General features: G+C 48.8%; 2 protein-coding genes across 2 annotated transcripts in view; both read left to right on the forward strand.

The window, feature by feature from the left end:
- The first annotated feature begins 3,901 nt into the window (after positions 1-3,901).
- LOC122752807 (alpha-N-acetylglucosaminidase-like) lies at positions 3,902-12,658 on the forward strand. The gene is made up of 6 exons (XM_043999729.1): positions 3,902-4,309; positions 4,387-4,534; positions 6,154-6,300; positions 6,383-6,468; positions 8,473-8,729; positions 11,064-12,658. The coding sequence occupies exons 1-6, from the start codon at positions 3,912-3,914 to the stop codon at positions 12,272-12,274; spliced, it is 2,247 nt and encodes a 748-aa protein (XP_043855664.1). The 5' UTR covers positions 3,902-3,911; the 3' UTR covers positions 12,275-12,658.
- A 3,776-nt stretch (positions 12,659-16,434) lies between these two features.
- The window catches only part of STAT3 (signal transducer and activator of transcription 3), a 60,335-nt gene continuing 58,486 nt past the window's right edge, over positions 16,435-18,283 (forward strand). The window contains 1 exon segment of the mRNA XM_044000703.1: positions 16,435-16,780. The gene's annotated coding sequence lies outside the window, so the exon portion shown is untranslated.

An 18,283-nucleotide genomic window follows, 5' to 3' on the forward strand; every position in this document is an offset into this window, starting at 1 on the left:
GCAAGTTTTCTCTGAATTTTAGTTTCCTTAATGGGAAAATCAGAACCCAGATATATTATTATTTATTTGTATTAATCAAGAAGCAGCTCACTGTAGTGGATGCTTACTAGCTTAACAAGTCTGAACAACGGGTTGAGGGGGGGGAATCAAGTCCAACAACATAATTCTGTTGTGGCCCTAGGCAAGTAACTTAACCTCTCAGTGGGATCAGGGCAACTCTCTTAAATTATAGCACAGGTGTTGACCTGAATGGTTGTAGGGAGTTTCTTTCTTTCTTTTTTGGCAGGGCAATGAGAGTTAAGTGATTTGCCCAGGGTCACACAGCTAGTAAGTGTCAAGTGTCTAAGGCTGAATTTGAACTCGGGTCCTCCTGAATCCAGGGCCAGTACTTTATCTACTGCCACCTAGCTGCCCCCGTAGGGTGTTTCTTTACCCACAATGGATGTTTTCTACATCAATTAAATCAAATGTCCAGTTAAAAAAAAATCAGTCACTACCACCTAACTCAGTCATGTCATACCTTGAAGGAAGGCCTTGGTTGTGGTAGTGACACAATGAAGGTTGATTGGTCAAGAATCCAAACACAATCCAGTGACTGATTCTACCTCTCTCACTATTCTACAAATGCTGAGGTTTTACCTCAGTGTAGGGGAGTATTATTTTATACTGCAGTTACAGTTCAAAGCCAGCCCATACACTACACACTACAGTGGCTAGAATCCTTGAAGTTTGAAGTTCTAGGTTCAAGACCTGTCTCTGACAAATATTAGCTTTGTGACCATGGCCAAGTTTCTTAAACCCTCAGTGACTCAGGGATTCTCTAAGTGGCTGAAAGTTGCTAGTGTGTATTGGTGGTGATGCTTTCCACGCTGGGAATTTTCTGTTTTGATTAGACAGCTCTCTCTCATACACACACACACACACACACACACACACACAGAGATGTGGTATAGATATGTATGTGTGTGTGTGTGTGTGTATATATATATATATATATACATATATATATAAACTTCTGATGATGAGAGGCACCCCATGCTTCAGTGGAAAAGGGGTGTGTGTGTACGCATGCTCCAATGAGCTTGGTGGAGTGGGGGAAGACTGGGGTGGTTAGGGAAAGAGGAACTGGCTAGGGCTGTTTAGCCTAGGGAAAGGAAGACAAGGGGGAACATGGTAGCTGTCTTCAATTGTTTTTCTTTTTTTTGTGAGGCAGTGAGGGTTAAGTGACTTGCCCAGGGTCACACAGCTAGTAATGTGTCAAGTGACTCAGGTCCTCCTGAATCCAGGGCCAGTGCTTTATCCACTGCACCACCTAGCTGCCCTAGTCTTCAATTGTTTAAGGTACTCCCATAAAAGAGGGATTCTCTGTTGTATTTGTATTCACAGGACCTGGGTTCAAATCCCAGTTCTGTAACTAACTAAACTGTGTGAATTTGAATAAATCACTCAATGTCTCCCAACAAATTTCCTCAAATGAAATATGACAGTGTTAGACTAGATGACCATTGAGATCCTTTCTATCTAAAATTGTTTGGCTAAGCTCCAGAGGGCAGAACTAGGACCAGTGAACAGTAGATGCAAAGCCAGACTTAGGCACTTCCTAATAATCAGAGGCAACCAAGGCAGGCGTGGGGCTCCTCCTTGATACCTTTGAAGAAGGACTGGTTAAGATCTGCTTATCAGATATGTTGTAGAGGTGATCCTTTTTCCAGTACAGGTTGGACTACATGATGCAAGGAAACTTCCAATTTTGAGATTGTGTGTGTGTGTTTCAATTCTAGCTCTACCATTTATTCCCTGCCTGACTTTGGGCAGGTCCCTTAACCTATCAGGGGCTTAATTTCCTCTTCTGTAATTTAGGGAGTTGGTCTCAATGGTGTCAAAACTCCTGTGGCCTGACCCAGATAAAAAACATAATTGGGAAATGTTTAACAAAATAAATGTTCTAAAATTATTTATTTTTTGTTTTCAACATTTGTTTTCATAAGATTTTGAGTTCCAAACTTTTCTCCCTCCTTCCCTTCCCTCCCACCTTCCCAAGACAGAAAAAAATCTGATATAGGTTATATATGTACACACATTAAACGTATTTCTGCATTAGTCTGTGAAAGAAGAATCAGAACAAAAGGGAAAACCTCAAAAAAGAAAAAAAAAGTAGAAACATTATGGTCCAATCTGCATTCAGATTCCACTGTTCTTTTTTCTGGATGTAGAGAACATTTTCCATCATGAATCCTTTGGAATTGTCTTGGATCATTGTATTTCTAAGAAGAATTAACTCTATCACAGTTGATCATCACACAATGTTGCTGTTACTGTGTACAATGTTCTCCTGATTCTGCTCACTTCACTCAGCATCAGTCCACTTAAGTCTTTCCAGGTTTTTCTGAAATCTGCCTGCTCATAATTTCTTATAATAGTATTCCATTACATACATATACCACAATTTGTTCAGCCATTTCCCAATTGATGGGCATCCCCTCAATTTCCAATTCTTTGCCACCACAAAGAGAGCTGCTAGAAATATTTTTGTACATGTGAGTCCTTTTCCCTTTTTTTATCATCTCTTTGGGATAGAGACCAGTAGTGTTATTACTGGGTCAAAAGGTATGCACAACCCCATAGCCCTTTGGGCATAGTTCCAAATTGCTCTCCAGAATGGTTGGATCACAAAATAAATGTTGTTGTTTGTCCTTCATTCTGGAAGAGGACCACGACATTGCAATTAGGTTCAAAGGATTTGCCTAGGTTACACAGCTAGTAAGTATCAAGTGTTTGAGGCCTGACCAGAACTAGTACTATATCCACTTTGCCACCCAGCTGCCGTGCCGAAATAAATTAAAATATAACAAAGATGATGTTAATTTGTGGTTTTCTAAGTCAATATACAGCCCTGAGGGTTCTATTTCTATTTGGGTTTGACACCACCAATCTGGATGATTTCTAGTCTCTTCCAGATCTAAATTTTATTGTTAGTCCTAATTTTACAAGTGAGACCATTGAAGCTAAGAGAAATGATAAGGCTTATCCAAGGTCACTATAAAAAAAAAATTCAGTGACATTGCTGGTACTTGAAGCTAGTCGGTCCACCCTATGTCCAGTGCTTCTTCTACATAAAGCTACTTCATAGTGCCTAGTACAGCAGAGGGCACTGCAATAAAATATAACATGTGCATTTGTTAAAGGTCTCTCCATATGGGCAAGTCACAGTGCTATACGATCATGATAAAAATAAAATAAGACGTAGTCTCTGTTCTGGCTTCAAAGAATTTATGGGGGATAGGACAAGTACAGGGATTATTTCATTTTTATCTTTGCATCGTCAGCGGCTAGTACAATGACTAGTACACAGCAGGTGCTTAGTGAATTTTTGTTGACTGATTACGGAAATAACTTATACAAGAATAGTAGTGGTGGGAGTAGTAGCAACAGCCAGCAATTGTAGTTTTAAAAACCCTTTACATGTTATATCAATAACAACCCGAGAGGAGAGATACTGTTGTTAGCCTTATTTTACAGATGAAAAAAATGAGGTGAATGAAATTAAGTGACTTGCGCAGCGCCAAACTTCAGTTTTCCAGACTCCAAGTTCTGCGTTCCATCTTACCATTAAGTCCCCTAGTTCCACAAGAGGAGGAAGGTTATTAAGTACAAAAGAGAAGTACTCAGTGACTCGTGCTTCCTAAGCAGATAAATCACGCGCAGCTTCAGAAGTTCGACCAGACTTTAGACACTTGAAAACCAAGCCGGAAGGAAGCTGCGCTGGGTTCCTTAAAACCAAAATATCACGTGCACGAAATGGTGACACCCCCCCCCCCGATTGGTCAGCAGGGGCACCGCCCCCTCCAGAGTATTAGGCGATTGGTCGAGGAACTTAAAAGTTGGGCTCCGGGGCGCGGGAGCTGAGAGTTATGGCGGCGGCGGCAGCAGCGGCGGTAGTGGCCCTTCTAGCCTGTTTGCTAGTGAGCGGGACCGGGGCAGATGTGTCCGGGGACGAAGCCCGCGAGGCAGCGGCCGTGCGGAGCTTGCTGTCGCGGCTGCTGGGGCCCCGGGCGGCCACGGGCTTCTCGGTATCGGTGGAGCGCTCCCTGGCGCCGGCCCCGGGCGCCGACACGTTCCGCCTGAGTGGCGGCGGGGGTGGCAGCCCCGTGCGGGTGGCCGGCTCCAGCGGCGTGGCGGCCGCGGCCGGCCTGCACCGCTACCTGCGCGACTTCTGCGGCTGCCACGTGGCCTGGTCGGGCGCGCAGCTCCGCCTGCCCGAGCCGCTGCCCGCAGTGCCCGAACCGCTCACCGAGACCACGCCCAACAGGTAACGAGGGGAGGGGGCGGTGGAAAGGGGGCGGTGGCGATTGGGGAACGAGGCTCATCCCCGCCCCCTCCGTGCAGGTACCGCTTTTACCAGAACGTCTGCACGCAGAGCTACTCCTTCGTGTGGTGGGGCTGGGAGCGCTGGGAGCGAGAGATCGACTGGATGGCCCTGAACGGCATCAACCTGGCGCTGGCCGCCGTCGGGCAGGAGGCCGTCTGGCGGAGGGTGGGTCCGGGCCGGACCGGGCCGGGGAGAGAGGGCTTGGGGCCAGCGGTCCCAGGGGAGCTTCGCCCGGCGCTCCTCCGCCCCCGTGCCTCCCTCCTCTCTTCCCCTTTTCCCTCCTCCTTCCCTCTTTCCCTCCATCCTCCTCACTCCTTCCCTCTGTCACTTCTTTCCCTCCTCCTTTCTCCTCTCTCCTCCTCCCTCCTCCTTCCCCCTTCACTCCTCTCTCTCTCTCTCTCTCTCTCTCTCTCTCTCTCTCTCTCTCTCTCTCTCTCTCTCTCTCTTGTTTGTTTTTGGTGAGGCAATGGGGGTTAAGTGACTTGCCCAGGGTCACACAGCCAGTAAGTGTCAAGTGTCTGAGGCCAAATTTGAACCTAAGTCCTCCTGAATCCAGGGCTGGTGCTCTATCCACTGCGCCATCTAGCTGCCCCCTTCACTCCTCTCTTTCTCCATCCTTCTTTCACTCCCTCCTTCCCTCTCTCACCCCTCTCTTCTCTACTTCCCCTTATCTCTCCCTCCCCCTTCCCTCTCTTCCTCCTTCCTCTCTTCCTTCTCCTTCCCTCTCTCACTCCTCTCTTCTCTTCCCGTTCTAACTCTTCTTTCTCCCTCTCCCTCCCTCTTTCCCTCCTCCCTCCTTCCCCTTCTCACTCCTCTCTTCTCGCCTACCCCTTCATTCCTCTCCTCCCCTTCCCTCCCCCTTTTCCCTCTCTCCCTACTCTCTCCCTCATCCTCTTTCTCCTTCCTTTCCTCTCTCAACCCTGTCTTCTATCCTTCTTCCTATCAGTCTCTTCTCCCTCCCTCCCCCTTCCTTCTCCCTCTCTTCCTCCCCTGCTTTCCTCATCTCTCCCTTTCTCCATTCTCTCTCCTTCCCTCCCTGTTTTCCTCTTTCCTCTCTTCCCCCTCCCGTTCTTTATCAGGCTCTCTCCCTTGTTCCCCTTCTCCTTGTCTCCTCCCTCTCTTTTCTCTTTCTCTCTACTTCTGTCATCTTCACCCTTTCCCTCCCCCCACATGACTTCCTTCTCCTGTTTTCTTCTCTTTCTTTCCCTCCTTTTCTCCTTCCCTCTTCTCTCGTTCTCTGTCCCCCCTTTTCCCCCCTTTCTTCTTCCCCATCTATTTTGAGGAAAACAAATTATTTCACTTCCCCGGGCCTCAGTTTCCTTCTCTGTAAAAAGAATTGGACTAGTTGGTCCCTTCCAGCCCTGTCATTCCATGAGTCTAATTCTAATGACATTTTTTTTTGGTGGGGCAGCAAGGGCAAGTGACTTGCCCAGAGTCACACAGCTAGTGTCAAGTGCCTGAGGCCAGATTTGAACTCAGGCCCTCCTGAATCCAGGGCTGGTACTTTATCCACTGAGCCACCCAGCTGCCCCCATGAGTCTAATTCTAACTTGGTCTGGTTGATGCCTCACTTAGATATCCAAATATATGTTGGGAGGGGCCAAGTGAGGGACATTCTGGGATCTTTGGAAAGGTAAACGACTAGGAGTCAGAAGATTCCCACCAGACCCAGGCCTCAGTTTTCTTCTCAGTCAAAGGGGGATGAGGATAAACTGAAGTATGCATTGAGGTGACTTCATAACCTGCACAGGTCTTGTTCATGCTGTTATCTCCCTTTTCTCCAGGTGTACTTGACTTTAGGCCTGAATGAGACAGAGATAGATGAGTACTTCACTGGCCCAGCCTTCCTGGCATGGGGGCGCATGGGCAACCTGCACACCTGGGGTGGCCCCCTGACCTCCTCCTGGCACCTTAAGCAATCTTACCTGCAGGTAATGGGGCAGTGGAGAGGAGGCCTCCCTGGGCTGAGTGAAGGGGTTCCTGATGATCCTGACCCTCCCTTTGCCTCCCCAGTACCGGATTCTGGAGAGGATGAGATCTTTTGGGATGAAGCCAGTGCTTCCTGCGTTTGCAGGCCATGTCCCCAAGGCATTTACTAGGTGAGTTTACCAAGTGAGAGCAAGGCAAGACCACAGATGGTAAGTCTCTGCATGATTCAAAGGTCCTGTCTAGGAAAGGCAGTAAGAGCATGCTAAAGGTGGTGTCAGCAGACCTGGGTTTGAATCCTGATCATCTGTGTGACCTTGGGCAAGTCCCTTAATCTTTCCACTCCTCCTTTTCCCTTCTGTGTTCTCAGGAGGGTAGACCAGACAGCCTGTAAGGACTGTTCGTCCCTTCCAGGACTCAATTCATTACCTTAGAATACCCCATTTGGAGGACAAGGCATTCCAGTGCCTTTCTCTGGAAAAAAATGTAACATGATAGAAAAAAAGAGGAAACCTAGGTTTAGTCACTCTGGGCAGCTCACAAGTCCCTCCCTCCCTCTGAGCATGCATTTTGCAATCTGTAAAATGGTAGAAATAAGACCTGTATTGTTTCCAGCAGTGTGCATAGATTTGGAAGTGGAGGGAGCTTTGAAGGTCTTCTCTCCCTGGCCCCCAGGGAAATGCTAGTGTCTTCCCCCCAAGATGGCCTGGTCTCTGCCTTGTGTGTCTAGACCTGAATGGATTAGCCTGTAAGCCCCTTGGAGGCAGGCATGTTTCACTTGTCTTTGTATCCCACCATCTAACACAGAGTAGATGCTTAAGAAATGTTTGTTGCTTGATTAGACGGAAGCCCTGAGAAGTTGTGTCTTGTCTGTGGTCACAGAGGAGGAAGTGGCCAAGCTGGGATTTGAATTCGATTCCTTTGGCTCCAAACCCAGCTCTCATTCCACTGCTCCACAGGGTCGTTGTTTTAAAAACCACTTTAGGGGGTCAGAAGACTTGGATCCCAGTCTCAAGTCTGCTGTGTGGATTGGAAAAAGTCACTTCCCTCCTTTGGGCTTCTTCACTCAATCAGCCAATCTATCAGATATTTCTTGATTAGGCAGTTCAGCACCTACTGTGTGCTGGACTAGGTGGTGGGGATGCAAGTGCAAAGAATGAAACAATCCCTACCGGAAATGAGCTTGTGTTCTGAGGAGAAGACAAACAGCATATAGATCATGCACCTCCTCTCTTCTGTAAGATGATTGGGGATATAAGTGTCTGCAGTAGGATTTGAACCCTGACTCCAGGCCCAGCCATCTTTCCCTTACACCCATGAGCCCCTAAGGAACTCTTAAGAAGCCCTTGTTACAGAGGTCACTCCTGGGATCTCTTGCCTTGAGGTTCTCCCCAGCCTTCCTGCCTCCACGAAGTATCATATGTTTCTGGCTATAAATTTGTGACAACATTAGAGAGAGTTATTTTATCAACAACATTGTTCCAAAAAACGGTGATCATCCTACTTGGGGGTTCTTGCCCTGGGCTCCTCGAAATTGGTTTGGTTTTTGTTTGTTTTAGCATTTTGTTTTGTTTTGTTTTGTTTTTAGTGAGGCAGTTGTGGTTAAGTGACTTGCCCAGGGTCACACAGCTAGTAAATGTTAAGTGTCTGAGGCCATATTTGAACTCAGGTACTCCTGACTCCAGGGCTGGTGCTCTATCCACTGCACCACCTAGCTGCCCCAGTTTTAGCATTTTGATCGTTGTGTTTTCATAGAGTCTGTTTCCTTTGTAACCTTATGTATGTTATGTCATGCATTTGACAATATTATTGTGAGGATGCCTCTAGAGGCCACACCAGGCTGCCCGAGGAGGTGCATGTCACCAAAAGCTTACAACCCATTACTGTGTTCTGACGGTTAATCCCTGAAGGAGGAGACACTGACACAAAGAAGCAGCCAGTGTGTAGAGGTGTAGTGAAGGTGTGAAGAGGAACAACCCCTTCCCCCCATGCCCCACTTCTTTCCTGGGAAGGTCACTGACCTCTGGGGTCCCCTTCACAGGCTCTCTGTGTAGGGATGGGAGGTTCCCTGGCCCAAGTTTCTCCCCTTCATCAATAGGATCCTGCCTCTCTGGGCTCTGCCATTCACCCCTCCTCCATCATCCTCCCCCCACCATCGTCTCTTCCTTCCCTGGAAGGGTGTTCCCTCAGGCCAATGTCACACATCTGGGCATGTGGGGCCACTTCAACTGCACTTACTCCTGCTCCTACCTCCTGGCCCCAGAAGACCCCTTGTTCCCAGTTGTGGGCAGCCTCTTCCTGAGGGAGCTGACCCAGGACTTTGGCACTGACCACATCTACAGTGCTGACACCTTCAATGAAATGGAGCCGCCTTCCTCTGAGCCAGCCTACCTGGCTGCTGCCACAGCTGCCGTCTATGAGGCCATGGTTGCAGGTGAGCAGGGCAAGGTGCTGAGGGTGGCCGAGGGAGGTGGACATCCTGGGAGGGATCAGACAAAGAAGGGAGATGGGGAGATGGGGGATGTCAGCCAAGGAAATGAGAGTTAGTTTGGGGGCATGTGTGGGGTGCAGGGGGAGGGCCTGCTGTTTGTGACTGTGAACCATTCTCACCTCAGATCCTTACCAGCTGAGTGACCCTGGGCAAACCACTTAAATCTCTCAGAGCCTCATTTCTTCATCTGTCAAATGGGGATAACAATAGCCCTACTGCCGGGGGTCATTGAGAGGCCCCAGTGAGATCATGTATGTCAAGTGCTTTGCAGAGCTTACAGCCCTCTACAAGCGTCCCCCTCTCAAACCCTGGCTCAGAGATCAGATTGATTGCAAAATGTCAGAATCAGAATGCACTTGATGCAGTCTGGCTCCAGCACTGACTGACTGTGTGACCACTAAGGGTCCCACCCTTCCATTTTGTACATGGGGAGGTGACTTCTGAGGTCCCACAGCTACGGAGTGATGAGGCTCAGGCCGGAGCTGGGGCCTCCTGACTCCCTCTGCTCACTGTCATCTGGAACCTTTGTTCCCTCCCAGAGAAAAGGGTCCTGTTCTCTCCACCCTGCATCTTCCTCTTCACTCCTCAGCTTCTCAGGCTAATGGCTGCTTCCCTGCTGCCTCCAAACTATCCTCAGAAGCCCTCACTTGATCCTCAGTGACTGATAACTCTCCTCCCCGTCTCCCCCTCCCCTTGAGGTGCTGCCTGCAGTTAGTGTCTCTGCTCTCCTGCCCTACCCTCTGTGGTCTGGCTTCTAACCTTGGCCTTCAGCTGACACTGCTCCCAGTGTCACCGGTGGCCCCTCAATGGCCAGAGCTGCTGGTCTCTTCTCCATGCTCAGCCTCTCCCACTTTGGCCCCTGCTCCTCTCCAGACAGTCCCTCTCTCTGGGCTTGTGTGACACAGCTCTTCTCTGCTTCTCCTCTTACTTGTCAGATCCCTCCAGTAAAATTCCTTTACTGGAGCTTTGTCCAGGTCGCACCTCCTAACCCTGGCTGTCCCACGGGCTGCCTTCTCTTCTCTCTCTGTGCCAGTTTCACTTGGTGATCTTGTCAGCCCCTGTGGATTCACCTACCATCTGTCTCCCTATTGATCATTCTCAGATCCATGTGTCCTGCCCCAAGTTCCCTGCTGACTTCCAGTCTCTCATGTCCAAATACCTATTGGACGTCAGCAGCTGGACAGCCCGTAAACGTCTTACGCACAACCCGTCCAAGGAAGCTATAGATACAGATATTGACATAGATATAGATCTAGATAGATAGATATGAGAACTAGGAAACATATTTACAACACATTGTTGTCTTTCATTCCCCAATCCCCCCTCCCCACACACACACCTTCCTAACTTCCTGTTTCTTTCAAGGCTCTTCCCATCCTGGGTTTAGGATTTCAGTGCAATCCTCAACTCCTCACTCTGAAATGCCAAAATCCTGTCACTTTGTCCCATCCCTCTCTCCTCTACCACCACCCTGATCCAGGCCCTCTTCACTTCACACTTGGACTATCTCAGTAGTCTGCTGGCATTCAGCTGGTGTCCAAGTCTGACCATGTTAACCTCTTGTTCAGTCTGCTCCTGTGGTACTCATCACCTCCAGAATCGAATAGATTTGGTTCTGCTCTAAACATTCTTTGACTTATACACCTCCTCCCACCCCCACCCCAGGCCCCTTTCAGGCCAAATTATACCTCCCTCCATCACATTTACTCTGTGATTCACTGCCACCAACCTTCTTGCTATTTCTTGTGCAAGACCCTGTGCTGTCCCTCATGCCTACAGTTCTCTTCCTGTGCCCCTCCCTGGCTCCCAGCTGACATCTCACCTTCTACAGGAAGCTTTCCAGAATTCCCTTCATACTGGTGTCTCCCCTCTGCTGATTAGCTCCATTTGATCCTGTCTATGTCTTGTTTGTACATAGTTATTTCTATCTTGTCTCTCCTATCAGACTGTGAGCTCCTTGAGAACAAGGCCAGTTTTTCCCCTTTATTTTTATGTCCAGCACTTAGCACAGACCCTTGCACATAGTAGGCTCTTCCTAAAGGCTTGCTAGGTGACTGACTAGGGCCAGGGATCCTGAGGTTCCCTAGAGGTGGAGGTGATGAGACCGAAGTGGGGCTGGGTATGTGTTGGTCCAGTGTCAGAGGGTTCCATAGGGTGCGTGGTCATGGATCCTGATGCTGTAACTTCCTTTCTTGGGTTTGGGGTCCCCTTTGGGAGAGACCCAGGTGTTTTCCTCCTCTCATTAGCAATCCCTTCTTCCAACCCTTATTCCTACAGTGGACACTGATGCTGTGTGGCTGCTCCAAGGCTGGCTTTTTCAACACCAGCCAAACTTCTGGAAACCCCCCCAGGTGAAGGCTGTGCTGCAGGCTGTGCCCCTTGGCCGCCTTCTCATCCTGGACCTCTATGCTGAATCCCATCCTGTCTACTCCCACACCGACTCCTTCTATGGGCAGCCTTTCATCTGGTGCATGCTGCACAATTTTGGGGGGAACCATGGACTTTTTGGAGCCTTGGACGCTGTGAACAGGGGCCCCTCCACTGCCCGTCTGTTTCCCAACTCCACTTTTGTGGGTACGGGCATGGTCCCAGAAGGTATCAACCAGAATGAAGTCGTTTATGCCTTGATGGCTGAGCTGGGCTGGAGGAAGGATCCCTTGGCTGACCTAGGGGCTTGGGTAGCAGGCTTTGCAGCCCAGAGGTACGGGACTGCCCACTCCTGTGCAGAAGCTGCCTGGAGGCTGCTGCTACAAAGTGTCTACAACTGTTCTGGTGCGTTGTGCACTGGCCACAACCACAGCCCCCTGGTGAAGCGACCATCCCTTCACCTGGACTTTTCTGTCTGGTATAACCGCAGTGACCTGTTTGAGGCCTGGAGGCTGCTGCTGGAAGCAGCCCCAGAGCTGGCCTCCAGCCCTGCCTTCTGCTATGACCTGCTGGACGTCACAAGGCAGGTGGCCCAGGAGTTGGTGAGCCTGTACTATGGGGAGCTCAGGACAGCCTTTGAGGCGGGGGCAATGCCGGCCTTGCTCACTGCTGGTGGTCTGCTGGTCTTTGACCTACTGCCCTCCCTGGATGAGCTGCTGGCCAGTGATGAGCGCTTCCTCCTGGGCAGCTGGCTGCAGCAGGCCCAAGAGATGGCTGTCAGTGAGGCTGAGGCCTGGCATTATGAGCAGAATGCCCGCTACCAACTGACCCTCTGGGGACCCACGGGGAACATCCTAGACTATGCCAACAAGCAACTGGCCGGCTTGGTAGCCGGCTACTATGCCCCCCGATGGAAGCTCTTTGTGGAGATGCTGGTGAAGAGCCTGGCTGAGGGCACCCCCTTCCACCAGAGCCAGTTTGAGAATGAAGCCTTGCTGTTGGGGCAGGACTTTGTACTGGGGAGGGAGAAGTTCCCCACCCAGCCTCAGGGTGACACTGTGGACTTAGCCAAGAAATTTTTCCTCAAGTATTACCCAAGGTGTCAAGTAGGAGCTGTGTGATGACCTCAATTTGGGATCTCCAGTAATTCCTTTTACTTTTAAGCACCCTCCTAGGATCCTAAATCCTATCAGTGGCCTAACTTGGGATATCTGGGAGGGGATAGATTATAAAACCATGGACAGTTAACTCTTGGAGATGGTTTCTGTCCCTTGGTCACAGCTAGGCTTTGTCTGCAACTGTAGTGGGCTTACTAAAGAGACCCTTTTTAGCTGGGGTTAGGGAAGAGGAGTGAAGGTCTGGGATTGAAAGGGGGTCCTCGATGAAGCACTGGCCCTGGAGGATGAAGCACTGGCCCTGGGTTCAGGAGGACTTGAGTTCAAATCTGTCCTCAGACACTTGAAACTTACTAGCTCTGTGACCCTGGGCAAGTCACTTAACCCTCATTGCCCTGCAAACCAAACCAAAGAAGAAAAAAGAAAGTGGGTCCTGTGAATTGACAGTAATTGGGGGGGAGGGGCAGCAGAGGTAGGTGGTTCAATGGATAAAGCACCAGCCCTGGATTCAGGAGGACCTGAGTTCAAAACCAGCCTCTGACACTTGACAGTAACTAGCTGTGTGACCCTGGGCAAATCACTTAACTGTTAATGCCCCGTAAAAAAAAAGAGAGAGAGAGAGACGGTAATTGGGGGAGTGGGTTTCCATGGTTCTACTCCAGAACTATAAATTAAACCATCATTTTTTATACCAGCCAATAATTCTTCATGTTTGTCTATGTCTCTCCTTGAAGGAGCCAGAGCAAGCAGTAATGAGTGTAGATAGGACAGCAATATGAGCATAACTGACAACGTCTGCCTTCCCCCTTCACCTCTTTCAGCTGCCAGAGCAGGTAGACTTGACTCCAGAGTGCCCCTTGCCTCACTTTCCCCCACTCAGCTTTCAGAGAAGGTGAGACTTTTCCCTGTGATGTCTGCCAGCAGATTAGGCTTGGAAAGGGGAGAAAATTCAAAGAAAGGGGCAGTGAAGGCACATTGGCCTTGAGATATTGAAGTAGAGACAATCAAAGAGTGTCCTTGGGGTTCAAGGGCTGGGCCAGTCTCTGCCTCCTCTCACTGCCTTAATTCCATCCAACCATTCCTTGCTAGTCTCAAAATTTTATCGGTCTGGTCTCTGCCCTGTCTCTACGAAGCAGAAGGTAGTTCTCACATTCCTCAGCCCTGTCTTCCTTCTTGTTCTCTTCCTGGCCCTTTAATGCAGTTTCCTGGCTCACAGTTTGACTGGAGAGTATGTATGAGGGTCTAAGTTGTCCTGCTGCCACCCTTCAGGATCCACTGAGTAACCAGGATACTCCTGGGCACCCCCATCCCCACTCAGGGATCCCCTAAGAGTCCTACCCTACCTCTCTTTAAGGTTCTATAGCTCTTCCCTTTTCCCCCTTGCTACACTTAGAGACTGGAAACAACTTGGCATCTGGAGGCAGGGCCCTGTGGTCAAATTTGGAGGCTGCTACTTCCTAGCTAGCTGCCAGCTTGGAGACTCAGTTTTCTCATGCAAAACAAGAAAGTTGCATCTCTAAGTTCCATCACAGATGGTTTTTTTGAGTTTTTATGATTTGTGAACTTTGCTTTGCCTTCACTTAATTCTGGAGGGACAGAGGAAGAGCAAACCTCTATGTTGATTACATATGTATATGTGTATTTTTTCCTCTAACTACTAAAAATTGCTCAAAACACGAGAAACTCATAAATTTACTTTAAATACTTAAAACATTAAACAACCTATGATCTACTATACTCTTCAAATAAATGTGCTTTATGGGATTTCTGAGCAGATATTTCTACCCTCAACCCCACACAATGTGTAGCTTTCTCCTGGCCATGGTGGATCATCTCTATGAAGTGTTGAAGATGTAGGGAACACCTAGTGGGCAGCCAGCAATGACTCCAGAACAACTTTTTCCTTGAACTTGTAAAGCATCTGTTTTCCGGATCTCTTTTCAGTCACCTATACTCAGTGACTGACAAAACAGAAGCCTTGAAATCTAGTCTCGAGCTCACCTAAAGAAACCTAAATTCTCACTGACTAGTGCTTATACTGCTTGAGGACTTTGGGGTGGGGGTGGCGGGTAAGAAATCCTCTTTTCACCAGTTAGAAGTCCAAAGAAAAGATGACTGAATCCTAAAGCCACATGTTCAAATGACAGGGAGGGAATATGTAGAGCTGTTCTTGGTTCCTCTTAAAGCCCAAATAGGGGATGGCTCCTCTTGAATTAGTTGCCAGTACTCTTGTCAGGTTCTAGTTATGGAAACCAAGGAACCAGTCACTGTTACTGTGAAGCACATGTCCTGTAGCCATGGGAGGAAGTACTTGGCCATCCTTAGAATGGAACACTTGGCCAGACCTGTTCCAGTCACCATTACCCCCTTACATTTATATTTCGTTGAACTTGAGCTTCCTTTTTGTTATCCTTACTCTTTGTAAGAGAGACCCATGTCCTTTTCTGACCATCCATTTCCTATGTGATATCCCAGTTATTTCAAGGATTTTATCGGAGAGAAATATGACCAGAAAAAAAGGTGGGTTGCCCATGTTGTAAGAGCAAAAGGTAGCCAACAGCCAGTCTTCTTGCTTTGTAGGTTTCCATACCATTTTTTTTGTCAATTTTTTTTCTCCCACTTTCTCCATAGAGGGAAAAAAGGGTTGGGTTTTTTTCGTTTTGTTTTGGTTTTTTTTGGGTAAAAAAATAATCAGTCAAGTAAAATATATTCCCAAATGAATGTGTGTGGGGGGAGCATTATGTGCAAAGAAAGCACCATGCTAAGTGCTTGGGATACAACTGGAAAAGTAACAGTTCCTAAACTCAAGAAGCTCACATTCTAATGGCTATATTAGTGACATCTAAAAACGGGTGTATTTGTCCCTCAGTGTTTTGTCAGGAGGTGGGTAAGGCACAATTTGCATCTTCAGTTCTTTGGAATCCTATTTAACCATTGCATTGGACCGTTTCTACTTTATTTCAAGAGATCTTGAGCTTGTCATGTTGGGTAGATTCCCTATGGAGAATTTAAAAGAGGAGAGGGACAAAAATTGGCCAGGATGAGGTGAAGAATGGAGGGAGTAGGACATTTCCGAAGTACAGGCTGTCCCACAAGTCTTAGGGTGGTTTTAATCCTAAAACTCTTGGGACACCTTCCATAATTCCTCTTATAAACATTGATTTAATTATTGGCTGAAATAGTAGAACAAGTGTTTCTTCTTTTGGGTGTAGTAGTTGAGCCTAAGAAAGGACAAGGTTACACTCCAACCCTGGCCTCTGAACTACTTTCACTGAAAATTATCTGAGCCTTTGAGCGCAAACAAGTCTCTTAAGATAGGTGCTAGCTCTTCTGTGGACGTAAGCTCTTTTTGCAGACAATGCAAAGGGAACTGAAGGTTAAGCAGATCCTAAGATGACATTAAATAATATACGGACACCAGCTGCTATCGTCTAACTATGCAAGGTCAAGTGTAAAGCGGTCTGGGGGCTTCGGAAGGAGGGCGGGGAAATCTATGACTACAGTGTCCTTCCCTTTACTCGTTTTTATCCTTTTATTATTTACGCGTCACATCTTTCCTCATTTCCGTGAGTGGGACTGAGGGTGTTGCTTGCGTACAAAGCCCAGTGTTGTACATCAGCCTCTTAGGTGGACAAGGGTCGTACCACATCTTTGTCATTCTCCCCAGCCCAGGGCTTTGGTCCTTCCAGCGAGGCATTGGATACCCCGTGAGGACTGGAGTGTGAACGGGTCTGATAGATGGACCCATTCCCATTGGTTCCCTCTGTCTTTCCTACCCTCGCCTAGCACCTGGCAGAGCCAGGGGTTCGGGAGGGGGTGGGGGCGAGGGGAGGAGGGAGCCGCACTAGGGGCATTTAAAGTGCCTTTGACGTCACGCCCTGCCAGGAACTCAGCTGAGTTTTCAGCAGTACATTCCCGTCATCTTCCTTCCCTCCCTCCGGAGCTTCCTCGGCCTTAGCCCTAGCTGTTCCGGTTGCTCCGGCGGGAGGGGCAGCGCCACCCAGGGAACAGCCCGCACGGGGGCGTCCCCCTCATACGTCACTTATTCTGCATAATTTATCCTGGCGGTGTTTGCTCATTGGCTCCCGGGGCGGGGTTCTTCAGGCATAATTAGTCGACCCAGGACTCTGAGTGGCAGAGGAGACTGGGGGGCTTCATGAATTATGCATTAGGGGAGTATCTTGGCTGGCCCGCATCCTAGTGGCGATTGGCTGGGTGGGCTGTTACTCAGCCGTTTCCGGAGCAGCGGCGGTAGCGGCGACGGAGGAGTGGGTTTCGACGTTAAACTGAGAAAGGACTTCGGGAGCTCGAGCCCAGGCCAGGAGACGTAACCCCCCACATCCGGGTCCCGCTGCCTCCAGCTCCGGGTCTCCGGTTACGGTTGAGCCTAGGCAGCTTCGGAGCTACCCAGCCGCCTGCACGGCCTGAAGCGACTACCCGCTTGGCCTGCGCCTTGGGCCACTCCAGCAGCGGGGCCGCGGGGCCTGTCACAGGCCGCAGCTCCGGGACCAGGTGAGGGGCGGGGCTCCCGGGAAGGGAAAGGGTCCTCCTTCCTCCCTCCTCTTTTTCTCCTTCCTTCCCCCTCCCGCCCCTCCTGGAAAGACAGTCCTTCCTTCCCCTCCTTTCGTCCCCCTCCTCCTCGGGGAGCTAGTCCTCCCTCCTCTATTTCTCCTTCCCTACATCATCCCCGGGGAGAGAGTTCTCCCCCCCCTCCTTCTAACCTCCTTCTTCCCCTTCTCTCTCCCTTTTCCTCGCCCACCTCTGTTCCTCTTAGGGAGAATCCTCCCTCCTCTCCTTACTTTCCTCCTCTCTTGGGAAGAGAGTTCTCTCTCCTCCCCTCCTTTTTCATCTCCCTCTCACACCCCTCCTGGAGAGATAGTGCTCTCTCCTTCCCTCCCCCTCTTTCTGTCCCTCCTGGAGAATCCTCCCTCCTCCCATTCTCTTTCCTCACATCATTCCCGGAAAGAGAGTACTCCCTTCCCCAATTCTCCTTCCCATCTGCTGAGGGGAATTTTCCCTTGTCCTTTTTCTGTGGAGAAAGGGTCCTTCCTCTCCCTCATAGTAAAGACAGGCTTCCGCATCATTCTCCCTCAACATTAACTCGGGGAGAAATCTCTGTCTCTTTTCTTTTGAGGAAAGTCAGGCTCCCTCATTATTTGCCCTCCTCTTGTCCTCCAAGGGTAGAGGGCTTCCCCTCTCCTCTTCCAAGGAAAAATAGGTTTCCTCATCACTCCCTCTTCCTTCATCTTTCCTGTGAGGGGAGAGAGCCCTTTCTTTGCAATCAATCAAAAGCATTTATTAAGCACCTACTATTTACCATACACTATGCTAAGCGATTTTCTCCTTCAAGAAAAGACTGTTAGTATTCTCTCCTTCCCATTCCTTTTCTTCTTCTGATTCCTTTCTTCCATTCTTCATGGGAAGACAGTAATACCTCCTCTCCTTCAAGAAAAGACATCCCCCCCCATCCTTCCTTTTCACTCTTCTGTCATTCTTTAAGTGAAGACAATTCTTCCCTTCCAAGGGTATTCTGTCTTCCTTACTCATCTTCAAGGGAGTTATTCAAGAAATGTCTGGGAATCTAGAGTTGAGAGGTGACTCCCATGATCATACTCCTTGTTTCTGTTCTATATAGGCAACCATGTTGCCTAGGATCCAGGTGGGGTTGAGGGATGATAGTCTGGGATAGTGGACAAAAGTGCTGGATTTACAATCAGACGCTTAGGTTTTATGGGAATTAGAGCTAGAAAGACCATTAGAAATTATCTAGTCCATCTCCAGAATTTGACAAAGTAACTGAGGACCAGAGAGATTAAATGCCTTCCCCAAAATTATATAGGTAATAAAAGCCAGAGTCAGTATTTCATCTTAGGTGACTTAATTTTCTTGTATGTAGAATAAAAGGATCAGACTAAGTGAAAAATTGGTGTGATGTATCGGAAAGAGAGCTGGACTTAGATTTAGGAAAGACAGGTTCAAATCCTGGTTTTGACACTTAGTATCTGTGTGACTAGA

This window comes from Dromiciops gliroides, chromosome 4, assembly GCF_019393635.1.
Source record: "Dromiciops gliroides isolate mDroGli1 chromosome 4, mDroGli1.pri, whole genome shotgun sequence".
NCBI classification, from domain to species: Eukaryota; Metazoa; Chordata; class Mammalia; order Microbiotheria; family Microbiotheriidae; genus Dromiciops; species Dromiciops gliroides.

Bases quoted from the DNA above. Each gene is read 5' to 3' on its own strand.
- LOC122752807 (XM_043999729.1), top strand. From the start codon at position 3,912: ATGGCGGCGGCGGCAGCAGCGGCGGTAGTGGCCCTTCTAGCCTGTTTG. The intron at 4,535-6,153 runs GTGGGTCCGGGC...CCTTTTCTCCAG, and splicing joins AGGAGGCCGTCTGGCGGAGG to GTGTACTTGACTTTAGGCCT. The intron at 8,730-11,063 runs GTGAGCAGGGCA...TTATTCCTACAG, and splicing joins CTATGAGGCCATGGTTGCAG to TGGACACTGATGCTGTGTGG.